This window comes from Vicugna pacos, chromosome 4 (assembly GCF_048564905.1).
Source record: "Vicugna pacos chromosome 4, VicPac4, whole genome shotgun sequence".
Classification (NCBI taxonomy): domain Eukaryota; kingdom Metazoa; phylum Chordata; class Mammalia; order Artiodactyla; family Camelidae; genus Vicugna; species Vicugna pacos.
In genome coordinates this window covers 43,465,189-43,484,217 of record NC_132990.1, presented here as the reverse complement: position 1 = coordinate 43,484,217, position 19,029 = coordinate 43,465,189, and the positions used below count along the sequence as shown (strand labels likewise).

General features: G+C 39.4%; 1 protein-coding gene across 1 annotated transcript in view; it reads left to right on the top strand.

The window, feature by feature from the left end:
- The first annotated feature begins 333 nt into the window (after positions 1 to 333).
- The window catches only part of LOC102536841 (guanine nucleotide-binding protein G(q) subunit alpha), a 268,471-nt gene continuing 249,775 nt past the window's right edge, over positions 334 to 19,029 (top strand). Inside the window, exon 1 of the mRNA XM_072959642.1 lies at positions 334 to 480. Coding sequence (XP_072815743.1) covers positions 345 to 480 — 136 coding nt within the window. The 5' untranslated portion in view covers positions 334 to 344. The remainder of the gene's footprint in view (positions 481 to 19,029) is intronic.

Sequence of the window (19,029 nt, the reverse complement as noted above, 5' to 3'; positions counted from 1 at the left end):
GCCGCCAGTTTTCGGGGAAGGAGGCGCGGGCGTCTGAGCGAGGCCGGGCGCGGCGGCCTTCCCCAGCGCGCCCCCCGAGCCAGCGCCCGCGGCCGCCTCCCGCGCCCGCCTCGCTCCTGCCGGCGGCCGGAGCCGCCCGCTGCCGCCGCACCCCCGGCCCACCTGGTGGCCCCGGCCCTGGCCGCGGCCCCCGCGGCCGTTTCCCGAGCTCGCCCCGGACGCGCGCCCGGGCGGCGGGGGCTCGGTGGCCACCGCTGCCTCGGGGGAGCGAGGGCGGGAGGGTGTGTGTGCGCGCGTGTGAGCAGGGGGTGCCGGTGGGGCTGCAGCGGAGGCACTTTGGAAGAATGACTCTGGAGTCCATCATGGCGTGCTGCCTGAGCGAGGAGGCCAAGGAAGCCCGGCGGATCAACGACGAGATTGAGCGGCAGCTCCGCAGGGACAAGCGGGACGCCCGCCGGGAGCTCAAGCTGCTGCTGCTCGGTGAGTTTAGCCCGGCCCGGCCCCCGCGGGCCCTCCTGCCCGGCCTTTGCGTCCCCCACCGGCCGCCCCCGGCCCCCTGGGACGGCGGCCTTGGCCCCCGGGAGCCCGCGGCTCGCCCCTGCTCTCCCCCGGCGCGCCCCCGGTCACTACCCGCACCCCCGCGGGTGCGCGGGCGCGTACATACACGCGCGCCCGCGCGCAGAAGGGTCGGGGCTGCCCTGCCCATGGCCTCGGCGTGTGCCTTTTGGTATCCCTGAGGGCTGTGCACTCGGGGTGCGCGTTTATCTGCTGTGCATTTGCTAAATGGCAGATCGTTTCGGGAAGAGCCGTGGGGGTGGGAAGGTGGGCAGGGGGCTTGAACTTCCAGTGTCGTCGCCGCGGCGCCCCGTAGGGTGGTGGAGTGGGGAGCGGTGTGTGTGTGTGGCCCGAGGGTGGCGAGCGGAGCCAGGGCACGTTGGCGATAGCGTGCTGTTGGGTGGCTTGTGTGCATCCATTATCAGTGCTTTCTGGGGTCGGGAGGGAATGATGGAACGGTGGGCAGACTCACGACTGGATTCTCCGAGGAGTGATGATCAGGGAGCCGAGTGGCAGGCTCTCCGAAGAAAAGAGGCTTATGTATTCGCGGGGCGGGGAGGCAAGCCCAAATGTGTCACATAAGTGCTGTTCTCTAGCCACCAGACCACCAAAAGGAGGGACCCACAAGAGTTTCTTGATGCAGACAGGCGTGCTTCGCGTCTCCACCATTCCTCCCAGATAAAGATGAGGGAATACGGGAGGGTTGTGCTGTGTAGTTGTTGACAGCGACGGGTATCTTTTGTTTAATGAGGCAATCCAGATGTAGGCCTGAATTCTTAATAGTTACTACTGAAAACCAGTACAGCCTCTCAGTTACTCTCATGGAAACAAATAGAAACCTTTTGTTTAAAACGGACAGCTAATTTTAATATCTCTGGTATCGGGGCTAGAAGAAAAAATGGGAAGTGGATAGCAAAAATTTCCCTTTAATCTCTAAGAAATAACCCAACACCTGATTTAACATTAGGTGAGCAAGAAAATGCCATTTGTCATCCAGGAATTTTATTGATGATTATCTCTGAGAGAATGCTCAGAATCAACGATCAGGGTTCACAGACAAGCCAGAGCGACAGAACTCTGAGCTATTGTGGTAGAAAGAACAAACAGCTTTGCAATAACAGGCCTGAAAAATGTCTGCACTTGTGTTCTGGATATTTGCGTGTATAATAAATATGTTTCTCAGACCGTTCTGGAAGAAAAGAATATTGTATTGTCAATTCTCATTTGAGAAGCGTGCATTTTCTTTCTTATCTTGAGCATTCCATCTCCCGGTTCAAGGAACCAATTGCCTTTGGGACGGAACTGCTTATGTACGGGATCATTTACAAGAAGGAACAAAATATAATCATCACAAATAGTTACAAATGGTTAATTCACATGCCATGCTTAATGTCTTGATTTTGAAATCAGATTAGATAAATGTGCACATGTTTATAAAGAACAGAAGGCAAACCCTGGATAGAAGGGGTGGGCTTTAGGGAATGAAGCCAGGGGAGGGGAAAACTGCGATTGGAAAAGAAAGATCGTTTTAGTTTTCATTTTAATTCTTATTTTGGGGTACGTCTAATGGCTGAAAAGGTGTAGTTGAATGTTTTCTGAATTCTCAAGATTAAGAAGAAAACAGAAGGGGCAAGAGAAATGGATAGAGTTTAAATGCATGATTAAGGGGAAAAGCATGTGTTTTAGAGAGACTTAAGAACGATTTTTCTTTTGCCCTGTTTACAGCCTTTGTTTCTGTTTAGCTGTGAATAGGGCGTTTGAGGTCTCTCAGGCCAACCCCATTGCTTGAAATGTGGCCGCCTTGGGTTCCTAGCAGCTCTGAGTTAGAGCTGGGGAAGGGGATTGATTGTCTGAGGGCCTAAGGTTTGAACATCTGAGAGGAGGACTTTGGGAGGAATACCCAGAGATGGACGCTTAATTACATACTGTATATTTAAATAACATATTATGCTTTAAAAATGAACTTGGAGATAATTTGAAGAGGAAAAAATTAAAGTAAAACAGTTTTACTGATACAGTGGTAATGTGGAGAACTTTTCCTCCCCTCTTATTAGATTTTTGAGTAGGTTGAATACAGCCTCACCCCAAACCCCAAATATGGCCTGTTAGAAATGGTAGAAAAATATGACATCAGTTTAGCACCTACATTTATTAGTAACATTTAAAAATTATACAACTTCCTGTTAGGCTCACAATCCCTAGACATCATGTAAGACTTGTTCAGCTTCATGTTCTAGGTGTGTTGCTTCTGGAACATAACTAGAGCAGTACCTCACTAATACATAGTCAGTGCTGTATGCTCAGTGTAGATGTGTGTGTGTGTGTGTGTGTGGGCTTTCCTGGTTCGTGTGTGTGTGTGTGTGTGTGTGTGTGTGTGGGGGGGGGGCTTTCCTGGTTCTTTGAGTCCAGGAGAGAAGTGATGTTGCATTTGAACAGGGAAGGTGTCGGGGAGGGGTTCCTTTTGAGGAACTCCTGATGTGCTACTTCGATGAGTGCACCGAATTTTCATTCATTTACATGACACCTAGCAAAAGGTTTGCCATTATTTTTAACTGCTTTATGTAAATTGAGGAATCACCCTTATATTTCAATAAAATTCAGTATGCAGTTATTTTCAAAGTAAATTTTAGTTCAAAGCATGACGCCATTTTAATGGAAATGGATTTATTTGACAGGAGCCCCTTGCATTTGTTCGCATGATTAAATAATTTTATATACTAATAATATGGAGAAATTAGAAAGGGGAAATAGTGGTTACCTGCCTAGATGAAAGTGTGGCATTCAAGTTTGGGCTGTCTTCATATATATCCAGCAATTAAGCCAGTTATGTTCCAAATTCTACTACTTAAATGTTTTCACTCTTTTAAAAAAAAAGGAACCTGGAAACCTTCTATGATAAAGTATCATACTGAATTCTGAATTCTGTTTTTTTTAAAATTCATTCTCTGAATTCGCTTATATTAGTGTTTATTTTCTTAGACACTTCAAGATAACTGTTTGTATTCTACATAGATATGCAAGAGAATATTTTAAATTGAAATTTTTATCTATTTCCTAGATATAACATATTCTTTAATTAATATTTATGTATTAACTGAGTATTTCTCTTGATGGCACGTCGGTCACACTATTTAATATAGTATTTCTTTAAGTCTATAAAACAAATGGCACTGAATGCCTGCTTCTGGTCAAGGATATTCATGGTGACATTTTTTCAGTTCCTTGAAGATACATTTTTTCCCTCATTAGCCTGTTCTTATTTTACATGTTTTTGATATCTTTACTCTTCAGATCTTAATCATCAGACAGGAAGATTTAGCAAATTTTTGTTGTTGTTGTTGATTGGATTCCACCTATTGAAAAAAGACAAAGTTTAGGCCAGTCTTAGATAAAAGAATATATATTCTTGATCTTCTAACTGAATTACATATGTGATTGGAGATTTTTCTTCCTATTCCGGGCTGGATGCTTTGGCAGATAGGACTGTTTGCATATTGCTCACTATTAAATCCCAGCTTGTAGCACAATCTCTAACTCATAGACAACTCCCAATAAGTATTTGTTAAAAGAGTAAGCTTATTTAAGACCCTCCAGATAGAAATTGGGACCATAAAGTAATGAATACATTATAGAGACGTGGGAATATGTAATGTTTTCATTTTGTGGCAGAGAAAATCATGATCTTTTTTTTTTTTTTAAATTGTGTGTAACTCTTTGAGCCAATTGAATACAAATGCATTCCAGGGTAGGAAATGTTAATGTAAGATGTTACATCACATCTTGAACCAGTGTCTTACAGTTGTCTGCTGGGTGCATTTGAGAATGATAACAGTCATGCTTCAAATATGAAAGTTTAAAGGAAAACAAATGAAACCACACCATGTCTTGATTACTTTTGTTCATGTAGAAGCAGGTTTAACCCTGTCATCTTTTTGCCACGTACTTTTCTTCGTGATACACTCATCAGAGTGAATTTTTAAATTCTCTAGAGTACAGGTGGTGACTGAACAGATTTTGTGATTTACCTATATATAATTCCATGAGGAGAACCACAATGATTAAATTTTAGGAATTGCGGAAAGAACATTTTAAATTTGAGTGATACACATTTGTACTGAAAACTGAAAAATTAGAGAGAAAGAAGTCACCTGGAAGGCTGGGGATGCTCAGACACATTTAGACTGTATGGAGTGTTCATTCATGCAGGTCTGGGTAAAAGCACCCACCCCACCACCCTTCTATGGACGTCACTGGGGGAAGAACGGGCCTGAATTAACCTAGAGGTTAGTGGCTGTCTAGGATGGCTACTCAGAACCGCAGAATGAAAGCTTCCTTCTAAGCACTTCTAATAACAGAATCTCCCTGCAAATACCATGATATGGTGTTTAAGAGGCTGTTTTAAGACCAACTTTTTTTTTTTTGCTACTGTTTTAGCTTCCAAGTGTTGAATATGTTTCTGAATGTCAGGGTTTGTTTGGATGCATTTCCTCTTTTTTTTTTCTTTTTCTTTTGGAAACAAAGTACTTACAGTTTGTATCTGAAGAGTGAAGTGGGAACGTCCCTCATAAAAATCAGAACTGTAGCTCTGACTATATAACAAAGCCTTCAGAGTAAGATTTGTGCATTGAACCGCATAGATTCATTGCCTAGATCTGCCATATATATAGCTGTCCATCCTGTAGTTACGAATTATTTCTTCATATGGGAACTTTGGGCACAAATTAAAACCCTGCTGAACAGTGAAATGATCCGGTATGTGTCTATTCAGATATTTTTAGATAGGCTTAGAAAGGAGAACCAGAAGAATAATTTAGTAGCCATTTTGTTTATTACAAATACATTTTATAGCCTCTTTTTCATTAAAAAAAATCAAACCACCCAGCTGCACTTTATAAGAGATGGCTTATGTTCAATTTTCAGAGATGCCTATTAAATACGGCTATGATTTTTATTACAGATGAATTTTTAAGGACCTGAAACAGCTTTTGCAGTTGTGAGGCAGCGTGCTATGCTAAACTTAGCAGAAAAAAGGAACACATTTTTCTTCCTGATCTAGGCAAACTTACACTGACTTGAACGAGATTTTTCCAAGGATGCTTTTGGTTCCAGCATTCAAAAGAGTCTTCTTTAAGGGGAGGTTATTAGTTCTGTTGCTATCAAGGGAAATGTGGCTTGGGTGTTGTAGAGGAAACAATAGCTCAAAGGGTGCATCTTGGAAGGGAGAGAAGCCATTTTAAGAAGGTTAGGATTGCTTTCTCCCTGAGAAGGTAGAGAGAATCTGTTTTCTCCAGACTCTCTGTTTGGGGTTGAGAGAAATACAAGTATTTGTAGCAACAAATTTAAAGTCTCATTTTCTGGTTGAACAGGGAGGGCAGTGTCATTTTTTCAAAGGGAAACTTTTAGAATGGCTTTTAAGCAATGTTAAGATCTCTGCAGAATTAATCCTAGGGAAGTGTGAAACAGCAATAGAAGGTAAAATGTGTGATTGTTGGTAATTAAATCTGTGGCAATAACTGACTACAGTAAACAGTGAATGTTTTCTCTTGTTCTGCCGAATGGAGTAATGTTAAAGAAAGCTATTCTCAGACCCAAACGCTATTTTGTGTGAACAGCTGTTCCTAATAAAATTATAGGAAGTTGTTTGACACTCACCTGTGATTTGTTACATTACCAATAATGTAAAAATCTGATTTTGCATCTAACGTGTGGTACAAAGGAAAAAAGGACTTAAACATGCTGTTGGAAATGAGTTCATAGATCCTAGGTGGTCGTGAATCTGGGCTTTACAAACAGAATAAACACCCATATCACGATGCTGAGAACCAAAAACTGAATTTGCTAAATAGCTCTGGGGTTGACCTTCATACCTAGACGTAATTTCTGAAATCAGTGCAGAACATATTGTTAAAAGCCTCATGTTTCATTTTTAAGAACAAAATTAGTATTATTTTAAAATAAAGTTATCAAGATATTTCAAATTCATTTATTCAACACTTGCCAGTTATTAGAAAATAAGCATTTCCTCTAGCCTTGTTTTACCAGACCTACTGTAAGAAAGAACAATTGCATACAGAATGCTGATCAAATGAAGACATGTTAAGCACCTACTATGTGTAAAATAATGTGCCACATGCAACCTCCTTAGTTCTTATTTGCCAACAGGAAAGACTACATGCCCTTTTCACAGTTGTTGTTTTACAGTTAACACTCTCTGACCAACAAGTCCTTCTGAGTATTATCCTTCCTGGCTTTGGCTTTTCTATTGGCTCTTAATACAAAGAAAAAGACAAAATAATCTGAAGGCCATTCTCGGAGCTTTCCGGGGATTACACAACTGGGGAAAGTAGATGGTCTTGAGAATCTGAACTCCTAAGTTATGTATTTTATTTCCTTGGAGCAAACGTATCATTTTTTGCCTTTAAGTAGGAGAGACGGTTAATGACCACTTGCCCTGTATTTCCAACTAGATTGGAAGCTCCCCGAGGGCAGAGACAGTGGCCCTTGTTTCTTTGTAGCTCAGCATAGCACCTTGTCCTCAATTTACAGTCATACCGTTGTCGGGACCTGGGGACCTGTGGGTGTAGGAGGATGGGGGCAGGGTGGGCAGCCGGATTCCCCCAAAGAAAGTAGAGCAATTGGAGGGTGTGGATTTGAACTTCTTGCTTCCTTCTAATGGGTATCATCGATTTGCTCTCCACTTACCACTTCTCTGTGTCGCTTTGTGGGCCACCTGGGGCACAGTAAAAAGAAACTCTGTTTTAAAGGCGAAGTCTTTTAAAAAGTCTTTGTCTCCAAGCCTGCTTCTCATTCATTGTCTCACGAGAATGATTCAGTTGAACATTCTCATAATTGTTTCGGGTTGAAAAGCCAATAGCAGTTTATCCAGCAGTTTGAATGGAAAACTGTTCCACACACAAGTTCTTTGAAATTTGAAAATTCCACGCACCTTTATCACAAGATTACTCTTGGATTGCGAGCAGTTTGACTGCTTTGGAAACAAAATAGTTGTTTCAAGGAAGTGTGTAATGGATTGTGGTGTGGTTGGGAACCGGAATGTTATTAATGCCATTATATTTCTGAAACCTCACAGAAGGGAACAATAATTGATCCACAAATTAAAGAAAAAGAGCTAGAGTGAGACTTTTTGGCTCTGTGGCAGGAAGTGAATAGTCATGTTTAGAAACATATTCATGTATATTTCTGAGAGATAGCCTCATTTTTTTCCCCCTTTGGAGAACTGAAATCATGAATTAATTGCCTCTTTCCAGAATTTGACCTTTTTTTTTTTTGGTCATCATCACTTAGTAAAAAATTGAAATAGAATTTTTCTTTTTTATATTTTAAACACTTTTTGCAGCTTTTTTATCCTTATTGTTTGTTTTTTACGTTTCCTTTTGGTGAAGAGGCAGCAGGGTGACTGGTGGCATCTTCCCTGTTTCCTGGTGGCTGCAGCTGACTGGTTTCTAGAGAGAAATGGGTCAGTGTCTCATCCACCCATGATTCAGTCTTCCAGCTCTTTGCCGCAGGCCGCCTGCAAGACCCTTCCCATGGAATCCTCCCCACCCATTTACTCTCTCTTAGCCACATGCTACGAGGAGTTCCTTAGATTCTCTGGTATGTGCATTTCTTCAAGATTTAGGGAACTCCCAAGTTGGTGCTTCTTTCAAACATCATGTGGTTGTGAGCTGGTGAGGGGAAGTTGGGTGCCTTAATGCATTCAGAGAAAGACATTTATGAATGTACTTTCATGAGATGATTAACTTTCGTTAGCAACACCATGGTCTACAAAACAAAATACGTTGTTATCGAACAAAGTGTAAAATTCCCTGTCCTTTTCCAGAGGGTGGGGGCTTGAGGCTGGTTCATGATTACCAGCAGAAAGCTAGCAAGCCAGTGCTGGATAATCTATCACAGGCCACTGGGTTTCAAAATAGGATGCAGTGCTCTTGCTAGAAGGGGAGTAGGGGCTGTAGATCTGTGTTGGGTAATAGCGCGTCTTCCGCATTTAATGATCCGAGCGTCCTCACCTCAGTTACTTGAGAGCCTTAAGACAACTGTTTCTACCTGTGTTTCTGTCCAGGTAGCTAGGGAGGGCGGCATTAACAGATATCTCTGCTTTTGTTATACCCAGTCTGGGTAGGTTTTCTTGGTTTGTTTATTTTTTAAGGTAAAGACGCAATGATATTTTCTTGCCACGTGAACTGCTGTTTTAGAACTTACACTTTTCAGAGCTCCTTCATTATAGTTTAGATTCTTTCTGCAGATGGCAGATGCAATTTTCCTCCTGTCCTAAAGAGCTGACCCACTTCCTGTGACTTGTTCTAATAATACAGGATGACTTTAATTCTTGTTCCTCGTTTGCCCTTAAAAGAGTGCCAGAGTACTTGTTAAGAGTTTAATTCTGTTTTTCTCTCTAACGCTGGTGATAGACTCTTGAATATTGGTAAGTCATGCAAAAACAGTGGTACCCAGGCTTTGTTAAAGTTCGTCCGACCAAATAATGAAACCCTCCTATGGCTCTGCATGTCTGTTTTGTTATGAGTATCTTTTTTAAAGCCTGTCGCTGCAAGGTGGTCAGGTACTCCTGCCCTGCCTCTCTCTGAACAGACCCAAGGGTGTCTTTTTCATTTGTTCCTTTACTATCTCTATAGAAACCTGTACAGTGAAGAAATCTAAGGGCCGTTTGAACTTTGGAACTTTCTCTATGTCCCTTCTGCAGCTTTGGCATCAGCCGATTTCCCCCCACACTTACCCCTGGACGGGGAGTCTGCATCGTGGCCCTCCCCAGAAGTGATGGGCTATCTCAGGAGGCATTGCCAGGTCTGGTGGGCTCCTGGCCGCCCTCACTCTCCTCTCTTCCCCCCAGCAGGCGGCTCGGGTGGTTCTGGGCAGGAGCAGTGAGGAGGGCTGGGAGTGAGGAGGCGTGAGCCAGTCTGTCCAGAGCTGCCCCTCCTGCCGCCTGGCACTCTGCTGATAGTTGCGCTGCCTTCCCAGGGAGTGGTATCAAAAGCCTCCTGTCGTATCAGCATGGGTCTCTTGCTTCCTGCAGGAAGGGCGGCATCCCAGGAGGCATGGAGGTGGAGCCTGAGAGGCACAGTGTTCCTGAGCTGCCCTGCTCAGCCTGGGTGTGTTGTCTTAGATACCCTTAGGCAGCCACCTTTGAGTCACTGCTGCCACTTTTTTTTCTTCCTTCATTGAGCTTTAAGCAGTGCTTTTCATTTGCTTGCAAAGAATCTCTGCTGCCCAAGCCCATTTCTGCCATTTTTGGTGAGAGCAGGTTGGCCGTTGGGGCCTGGGCACTGGAAGTGCCATAGGCACCTTGGCGGAGCATACTGGGGGACTCCTTTGTATTTGGAGCCATCAGTCCCTTTTCCAGGGCCTTCTAGGACAGACTTAGAATTAACCCTTGGATGGACCATTTATGTACATTTCTGTGCCCATTTTTTTTCTTGGGGCTTTCGTTGAAACCAGAAGAACAGGTAATGGTGGACACATTCACAATATGAAGTAAGGACTTTTCATACTTTTTTGTTTTAAGAAATATTTATATAGCCTATCAATTGTGGTGGCCTCTGAACTGCCCTTAGTTGTCATGGCCATGGTCAAAGAAACTTGAGCAAAGCTACTTCCTGTGTGTCCCTTGCCTACATTCTGGAGAAGGAACTTTATGACCAAAGAAGGAGCAGCTGGACTCTAATCCTAGCTCTGGAGAAACATTGTTACGAGGGCCCAATTCCACTGGAGGTGCCAGACAGGCACTGGGCATTCTTTGACCCCTACTTTCCTCTTGGCCCACGGCTTTCTCATCTTATCAGCTTCAGGCTCACTTACCTTGATTTCAGATTCGGAGTTGGACAGGTGCAAGGGAAAAGGAGAACAGTTGCAGGCGAGGAAAAGTGATGGTCGATCTTGCAGGGCTCAGCAGGGCAGAGAGCATTGTTGCTCATGGGGTGGTATGGCCATGTGTTCCCTGGGCTCTGGAGGGGAGAAGAGGGGAGCAAAGGCGGGGCACCCCGTGCTGTGTGTTGACTTGATGACTTGGATCAGGACGCTCCTGGCCAGTGCAGCTTCCTTTTGTCAGCTCCACTGCCCTGCCGAGTTTCTTCGTCATTGGCACGTCTCCTGTGCCCTTCCTCTCCCAGATCGTGGATTGGGAGACGAGCGTGTGTAGAAGTCTGGGTTGTACGGGAGCTGTTTTCATTGCATGCACTCTCTGGGTCCTCTTGCTCCCAGAGGTGGTTGGATACTAAGGCTGAAGCCCAGAGTTCAGATTGAGTTGTGTCCTGAGAAAAACTATTCATTAAAAAAAAGAAAATTTACAACCAGGCTTCTCCTGGTTTTTTGTTTTTTTTTCCTTCTCCCAGTTAGCTGTTCAGGGTGATAGAAATGCATCTGTTACTGTATTGGGAACTCTGCTAATCTGGTGATAGGTTATTAGGATGTCTCTTGTCCACGAAATCTGCTGTCTGTGGCTTGTTCCTCCTACAATGGAGTGCCTGTCAGTTGCCCAAGGCAGTAAGTAGATATATTGTATCATGAGATTTTCTTTTCAAGTGGATTTATGCTCGGGTGAAGACATGTAATATAGAAATAATTTGTAATTTTTAGCTGAGAAAGGTGCCTGTGTATTGGTTGTGTTCTCTTATGAGCTGTTCACGTGCTGGGCTATCACATCCAAGTACAGTGAGTGGGTCATTCAAGGTCCCTAAAGCATGTTTACCACTAGCATTCAAAATGAGCTTCATTTGTCCCTGACAGAATTAACTTAGAGGAGTTCTTTTTTTTTTTTTAAATTGAAGTACAGTCAGTTACAATGTGTCAGTTTCTGATGTACAGCACAATGTCCCAGCCATGTATATGCATACATATATTCATTTTCATATTTTAAGAGGATTTCTTGATTCAAAATATAGGCAAGTGGTTTTTGAGTAATTTCAGTAGTTTTGAATAATTTGAGAGCAGAGCTAATGAGTGCTGAAATCAGCTTCTGTTTTTTTTTTTTTTATCAGTCACTTCCTGGTGAGTAAAGAACTAATGAATGGTCATAATCCTGGTCCTTCTGGGAGCCAGGCTTGGAACAGACATGGATTCTGGAGATGGAAGGGCCTTGATGTATTCAAGGACTAGTGAATGGGGTGTCCTGTGAACATCCTAGTATGTCCTGTTATGTGTTGGGTCACCATTTAAGATGTGATCCAGAGCACATTAGAAATGATTAAAAAACTAGGGGCATATATCAACTCTTGTAATGAGGAGTCCCATAAGTTTTTCATCTTCTGGTAGGAGAAGATGCTTGTATGTTATTTGATCAGTTTCTGATAAATAATTTGTATTTCCCTATCTATACAATTCTTTTTTTTCCCATTAAAAAAAATTGAAGTATAGTCAGTTACAATGTGTCAGTTTCAGGCATACAGCACAAAGTCCCAGTTATGCATATACGCACTTACATTCATTTTCATATTCTTTCTATCCATACAATCCTTGGCAAAGTATTGCATTTTAATAGAGAAAATCATAAGACTTCATTAATATTTCTTTAGGGAAATCTTGACTCCAAATACATTTTCACAGAAGTCACCAGATATGCCCTTTGAGAAACACATTTTCTTTAGGGCTTTCCACTCCAGGCCATGCTTATCATGGGAACAAGGATTCTTGTCTGGGTTTTTCTAAATCCCTAGGGCCTTTCTGTGAATTGCTACTCAAATGACAATGTATCCTTCCCAGAATTAATAAACGTGTTATGCATCCCTAGTACTGAACCACAGGGTCACACCATGATTTACTTTTTCTATTAAAAATATTTTTCCTCTATATTATATATCTTCAAGCAGTATGCTATTGCCTGAATTTTTATATATATATAAATTTTTTTCTCTTTTTGGAATCAAATAAAGAAGAGCACTTGAGATATATATCTTCTGGTGGTATGGTTACTTTCTGAAATATTTTTAAAAGTTTATTAATGGGAAGAACTGTTGGATTGAATAGACAGTCAAAGTTTGAGTTAAGAAGTATTTATTTTCTTCCACTTAAGAATTTCTTACATTGTTAAGAAATGCATTATATTATTTTCATGATGGCCTTTGAAATAATGAGAGCCCATTCTATGTTAATAATAGTATTTTTGTTTTGTTTTTCAGTGATTTTTGAAATTTTATAAATAATGCAACATTTTTTTAGACAAAATTTGAAAAAGATTTTAACATTTATTCATAAGTTTATCAAAAATAATGGAAGAAGCATGATTTTTGTTTGGATGTTCCTTTCTAGTCTGTTTTATTTTTGTGCTTCTCACATGGGTATACTCGTACTGTACAATTGAACATTATGTTGTAAGGATTTTCTCTGTGGCTATATAAACTTCATATTAATATTTGGGATTACTATATAATATTCTATTAGAGGATATATATTAATTTGCTTGATTACTCATTTTTTTTTTTTTACATTTAGTTTTCTCCCATAGGTTTCATTTTCAAAATAATACTGTGATGAAGATCTTGGTGGAGATAGCATTTCTTTAAAAACACACAGACCCACATACACAAACACAGACACATGCACACACATTCACTCACACATTTTTGTTAGCTTAGATGGATAGAAATGTTACCTCTAAGAGAATATTAAAAATTTTATAGCTCTTGATTACACACACCTTAAACATATTCTGAAATCTTTGTATGCAGTTTGCAACATCACGAGCAGTATTACGAGATTATCAATAAATTAGTAGGCAAAAAAAGGTACATAATTTTAAAATTTGCACTTTTTTTAGTCACCGGTAAGAATGAACCATTTTTCCATATGTTTGTTTCTGGTTGAATTTCTTATTTTGTAAGTTGTCTCTTCATTTCCTTTGCCTATTTATGAGCTCTGAACATAAAAATGAAATTAGCCTTTTTCATATTTACTGCAGATAACTTAACCCCAGTCTGTTGTTTCTCTTCTTCTTTGTTTTGTACTATTTAATATGGAAGTTTTTAATTACTTTGAAGCCAAATCTGTTGATCTTTTGCTATTCTTTCTTAAAATAAAAATCTTAATCTGGTTTAGATACTCTATGAAAGCCAGATTTACTGTTCTTGTTATGGGCAAAACTAGACTGAATGTAATGTTTACACATCACCATTGTATGATTCTTTTTTTTCCCAAAATGCAAATGAAGTATATACACATGTAAATTAACACTCTCCCAGATTACACAGCATAAACTGTTCTGTATGTAATTGGCTTTTTTCATCCAGTCATATGTAATGCATATCTTGCCATGTAATGTAAATCCTTTGCATCATATTTATGGCTTTTTAATGTTCCAGTGTATTTTGTTGTTTCAGTGTACCAGAAATCATACAGTTGTGTGCTGCAGCTGGCTTGTACCTGCTTGGAAAAGCCAGCCGTATACATTTCTTCTCAACTGTGCATTCAGTGACTTCATTTTGTTGCTTGAGATGAGCCATGATGGGAGTATTTACACCACAGAAATTGGCAAATGTTACAAATCAGAGCTTCTCTCCCGACCCCAGCCCCTGCAGAACTAGTTGTTACATACTTCATCACACCACCATTTATAGCTGACCCTCTCTGTTGATATATGTTTAGTTTGAGTCCAGTAATTTTTGAGTCCAATAGTTTTTGCCCGGCTAGCTCAGTCAGTGAGTCCAATAATTTTTTTTTTTTTATAATTAACGCTTTAGTGAATATTGTAGGGGATCCATCTTTATATACTTACGTGATTGCCCCTTCAGATGAGTTCCTCAAAGTTGAATCATTAGCCCATTGATAGGCTTATTTAAAATTTTGATACACATTGTCACCTGCCTTTCAGAAAGGTTGTATTGTTCGACTTTTGTACCTCTGCTTTATGTTAGTAACTGTTTTGGCACACTTCACTATCATTAGATTTTTGGTAATCTGATGGGCCAGGAAAAAAGTCTTGTATTTATTTGCATTGTATTGAATTAATTTCTGTCATGAAGTCTTCATTTTCTTTTCTAAACTGCCTGTTTACGAATTATAAATAACAAATGCCTCAGTTTATTATTTAGTTTAGGTTTTAGGTTTACTTTAGGTTTACTTTTTTTAGAATCACTTTTAGCTTCAATTTTATTAACAGATATTTCTAGAAAACTGACCTTCTTACCTGTGGGAGGATGGAGTGCCCTAGGATGAATGTCTCCAAGGGGAAAAGAAAGTAGAACTAATAAGGTTTTATGATGAGTTTGGTATGCAAAATTGTACTGTATGTAACAAAAAAGCTTTTACTTGTAATGAAGTCTAGTTTATCTGTTTTTTTTTTTGTTGTTGTTGTTGCTTTCTGTGTGTTGTTTTGTCACATATATGAAACAGTTGCTAAATCCAAGGCTACAAAGATTTACTTCCATGTCTATTTCTAAGAGTTGTGTAGTTTTGGGTTTTACATTTAATCCAGTTTGAGTTGATTTTTGTGTATGGTGTGAGGTAGCGTTCTGCTTTCATCCTTTTGCAAGTAGCTATCTAGTTGTCGAAGCACTGTTTATTGAAAAGACTTTCTTTTCCCATTGTATTTTCTTCATACCCTTATTATTGATTAATTTTTTGTCTTATTACTTCCTTTTTTGCAATTTCTCTTTTACTTGGTTGTACTTTTGAAAGTTTCTTGAATTAATTGTTAGATTATTTAACATTTTCTTGATTTAAATTAAAAGCGTTTAAAGCTTAGAATTTTTCTACTTGTTACTGTCTAGTGTTCACATCATTCTTTTACAGATTTTGTAAAATTATGATTTTGATTTTTATCTTTGAACCAGGATTGTTTAAGACCATTTAAAATTTTCCAAGTGGTTGTTGATTTTTTTCAACCTTTGTTATTCCCTGTCTTAACATCATTTTTATAGGAGAATGTGGTCTGTATTGTTTTTACTTTTTGGACTTTATTGTCACCCAACATATAGTCCATTTTTGTTCATTGGATACACAAAATATATACATGTACTTAAATAACAAAACAAATGTATTGTGTTATTTAATTTCATTGCTTATATTTGTGGTGTATCACCTTATTTATATTGTGAATCAGCCGTGTACTAAGAATTGAGCTAATGTCTGTCATTACTGTAGTGTTTATGGCAGTTTCTCCGATTTCCAGAAATTTTTGCTTTGTCTATTTTGAGGTACCTAGAAAGTGTCATGAGAATTAAATTTTCATCTTTATAACTTTTTATGTAAGTTAATGCTATTATATCTTGAATTCAATTTTATTGACTGTTTCTGTGGTTCTTTTGTTTCCATCTACTTGGTCTATTTCTCCATTATTTTCAGCTATTCCTAATCTCTGTTGCTCCTTCTCTCAGAGTTTTGTTTTTTGTTTTTTTCTGAATCTCACCTTGAGAATCTTTGTCCTTAAGCAGGTGAGTTCATTCTACTTGTTGATACAATAGATCCGGTTGTTTTTTCCTTGCATCTGATTTTTCCTTCTAACCCTGATTGATTTCTGGGAGTTCTCTTCCCCTCTCCGTCCCTACCTCTCTCGTGCCCTCTCTCCTTCGCTCTGGTTTGTATTAGATTTCTGGTTGTGTTTTCCACCTCTTATAATTTGAAAGGTGTGTAGTCTACTTTTATTTTGCTATTGGTAGTCTGTATAAATAACTTTTAGTAGTATTTTTCAAGGTACATTTCTCAGTTTATCTGCTTCAGAGATGATATAATATTTATATTATATTATATACATGCACAGTGGAGAAATTTATTGCTCTATTACCAGGGGTCAAGAAACTTTATGTAAAGGATCAGATTGTAAATATTTTTAGCTTTTTGGGTCACGAGGTCTCTGGCACAACTATTCAGTTCTGCCATAAATACTTTGTTAATGAATGGGTGTGGCTACGTTCAAATAAAATTTTATTTATGAAAACTGGCTGTAAGCTGGATCTGGCACTCTGGCTGTAATTTACCAACCCCTGAAATATATTACTTCCATTCTCTGTTTCCCTGGCATTTTATTTGCATGTTCTGATTTTTTTTTTAACTCTTGTCTAATACTGTTAAATTAGTGATACCAGACTTGGAACGGTTCTTTAACTCTTAATGGCTAATAGTAATATTAACATATTTTATTTTATATGTATATTTTATTTTCTTTAACTGTCTTCTCTGAGACAACACTGAATGTATCAAATGATATAAGAACAATATAAACTTGTTAATGGCTAAGGACAGTGTTTCCAAAGGTTCCAGTCTGTCTTTGTAGCTTATTGACCATCATTGAAAGGCTACATGTAAACTGAAATTATCTTTCTTTGATTAGGAAAAAGAGATTTGGAATGAGAGATGTACATGGTATTCAAGATCATTTCCATGCTCATCATTTTAATCTGTTTTGTCTCTTCTACTCCCCTCCTTGATGACAGCTTCCTGACTATTCAGACTCAGTATACCTACTCTCTTAAATAACCCTGGATGGTTTGCTTTTCTCCTTTCACTTGTCTTCTCCTTCTTAAGTGTTTCTGTGTATCTTGGCTGGCTTATAGTTGGCATTTGATCTTACAGCCTATGTGATCTTTAATGTTTCAGGAATGATTCTATAGTTTTGCAGAGTTCATATATACAGTTCATTTATTTTCACACTTATAAAAACGTTTAATCCTTTTATTTCACATTCACTCCCTGGTATGATCACAGGAAATCCTTTCTAGTTAAGCCTAAAAAACTCATTTAAGTATTTTGTTGTGTATTACCTACTTATTATTCAGTTTCCATTCATAAATTTTCATATTTATATAAATTCTGCAGTTAAAACTACATGTTTTACATATTTTGTGTTAATTCTATACTTAAATATATATTTATCACCAGGTATTTCTTCTCTCAGTTTCTTTAATTGTATGCTTTTATTTATTTTCATTTACCTCTGAGTTGACTGGACTATACCTTCAGATAGATTTTTCACGAAGGTCCAGGGGTGATATATTTTCTCAGTACTGTGTATTTGTGGCATTCACGTATTAATGACTTACCTGGGTGTTGAGTTCTTGGGTGACACCTCTTTTCTATCCATATTGCTTTCCTCATGGTGGATGTTGCTTTACTGTTCTCTGACATCTAATTCTGATGAGAAGTCTGTAGGAAGCCTGACTTTTTTTTCTTTTTTTCTTTTTTGTGATTTGCTTTTTCTATTTGGATATTTCTTTCTTTAACATGGAGGTTTAATAACTTCACCAGGTTGTGCCTCAGTGTTATATATTCTTTATTCTTTATCCTGAAAAACTCTGAACCCAGTCTATCCATATATTTATTATTTCATTTTAAGGATTTCTCCCAATTTATCATTGAATATTTTCTCAAGTCTTCAGGAGTTTTTTCTTCTTTAGGCACATTCATCATTCAAGTATTGGATTTCTGTTGTTTCTCTACCAAAGCTGTCAACCTCCCTCTGATTGCTTCATTTCTTCATTCTTTTTCTTTTGTGATTTGTTCAAATTTCTTATCTGCAATGCTGGTTCGACAGTGGTTGGCATATAAATGTCAAGTGTCCATAAGTAGGTTTTGACTGACTAAAGTGCCCACTATATGTATTTGGTGCTTTGAATTCATTTTTAAGTTCTTTGATATCATTATTTATTCTTCTTATTTCCTTTTTCAGCTCTGACGGTTTCTTTCTACCTTAGTTTATTTTTTAAATATCCTATTTCAAACAGTCCACATTTCCTTAAATTTTCTTGATAGTACAAAACAGTTATACTCTATTTTTTCCTTCTGTTTCCTGGAGTAAATCTTCCAAAGTGTTCTCTTCATTTTCCTTCTGCATGTTCTGTGCCTCATCTTCCTTTTTTTCTTAGGAATGCTCCAAATTTTGTCTGGCCCCTCTGTTTGTCCAAAAATAGTGTGGGTGGAATCTCATTGACTTCCTTCCCTATTTGTCTTGGGTCTGTGTGTCTTTCTCTTAGCACTTGAGCTGGAGGACTGGAAGATGATAGTATATATTCTATTTTTAGCCATTCAGTTGTTAGAGTAGGGTGGTGGTGGTTGGGCTCTGTGACAGTGGGTAGCTTTACTCTGTGAGCTTCGCTTCTTAATTTTGTTGTATTTTATAACCAGTTCCATTTTTCTTTTTCTTTTGGATGAGCCACTTTGATGAGAAATCATTCTCATTTGATGAGAAATGATGCCTCGCTGTTTATGGGATTTTTGTTCTGTGCATCGGTTGGGTGTATTTCTCTGTATTGGGTGTATTTCTTAGGCCACTTTGTGCAGCAGTCCTGCTTTCAGCCCTGAGCACTGCTGAGTGGGTGAGGGGACTGGGATCACTTGGCTGTGTAGTGTCTCTTTAGTCCCTCCACTGCTAGTAGATGTGAGTTCCAGTAAGATGTTACTCACTCCTCCAAGCTGGGGATATCAGAAGTCTTTGAGAACCTTTGCCACTTGCTTCCCTCGAAACTGCACTATTTTACCAGCAGAAGAGCTGTGCATAGACCCCGGCAGGTCCTCCCT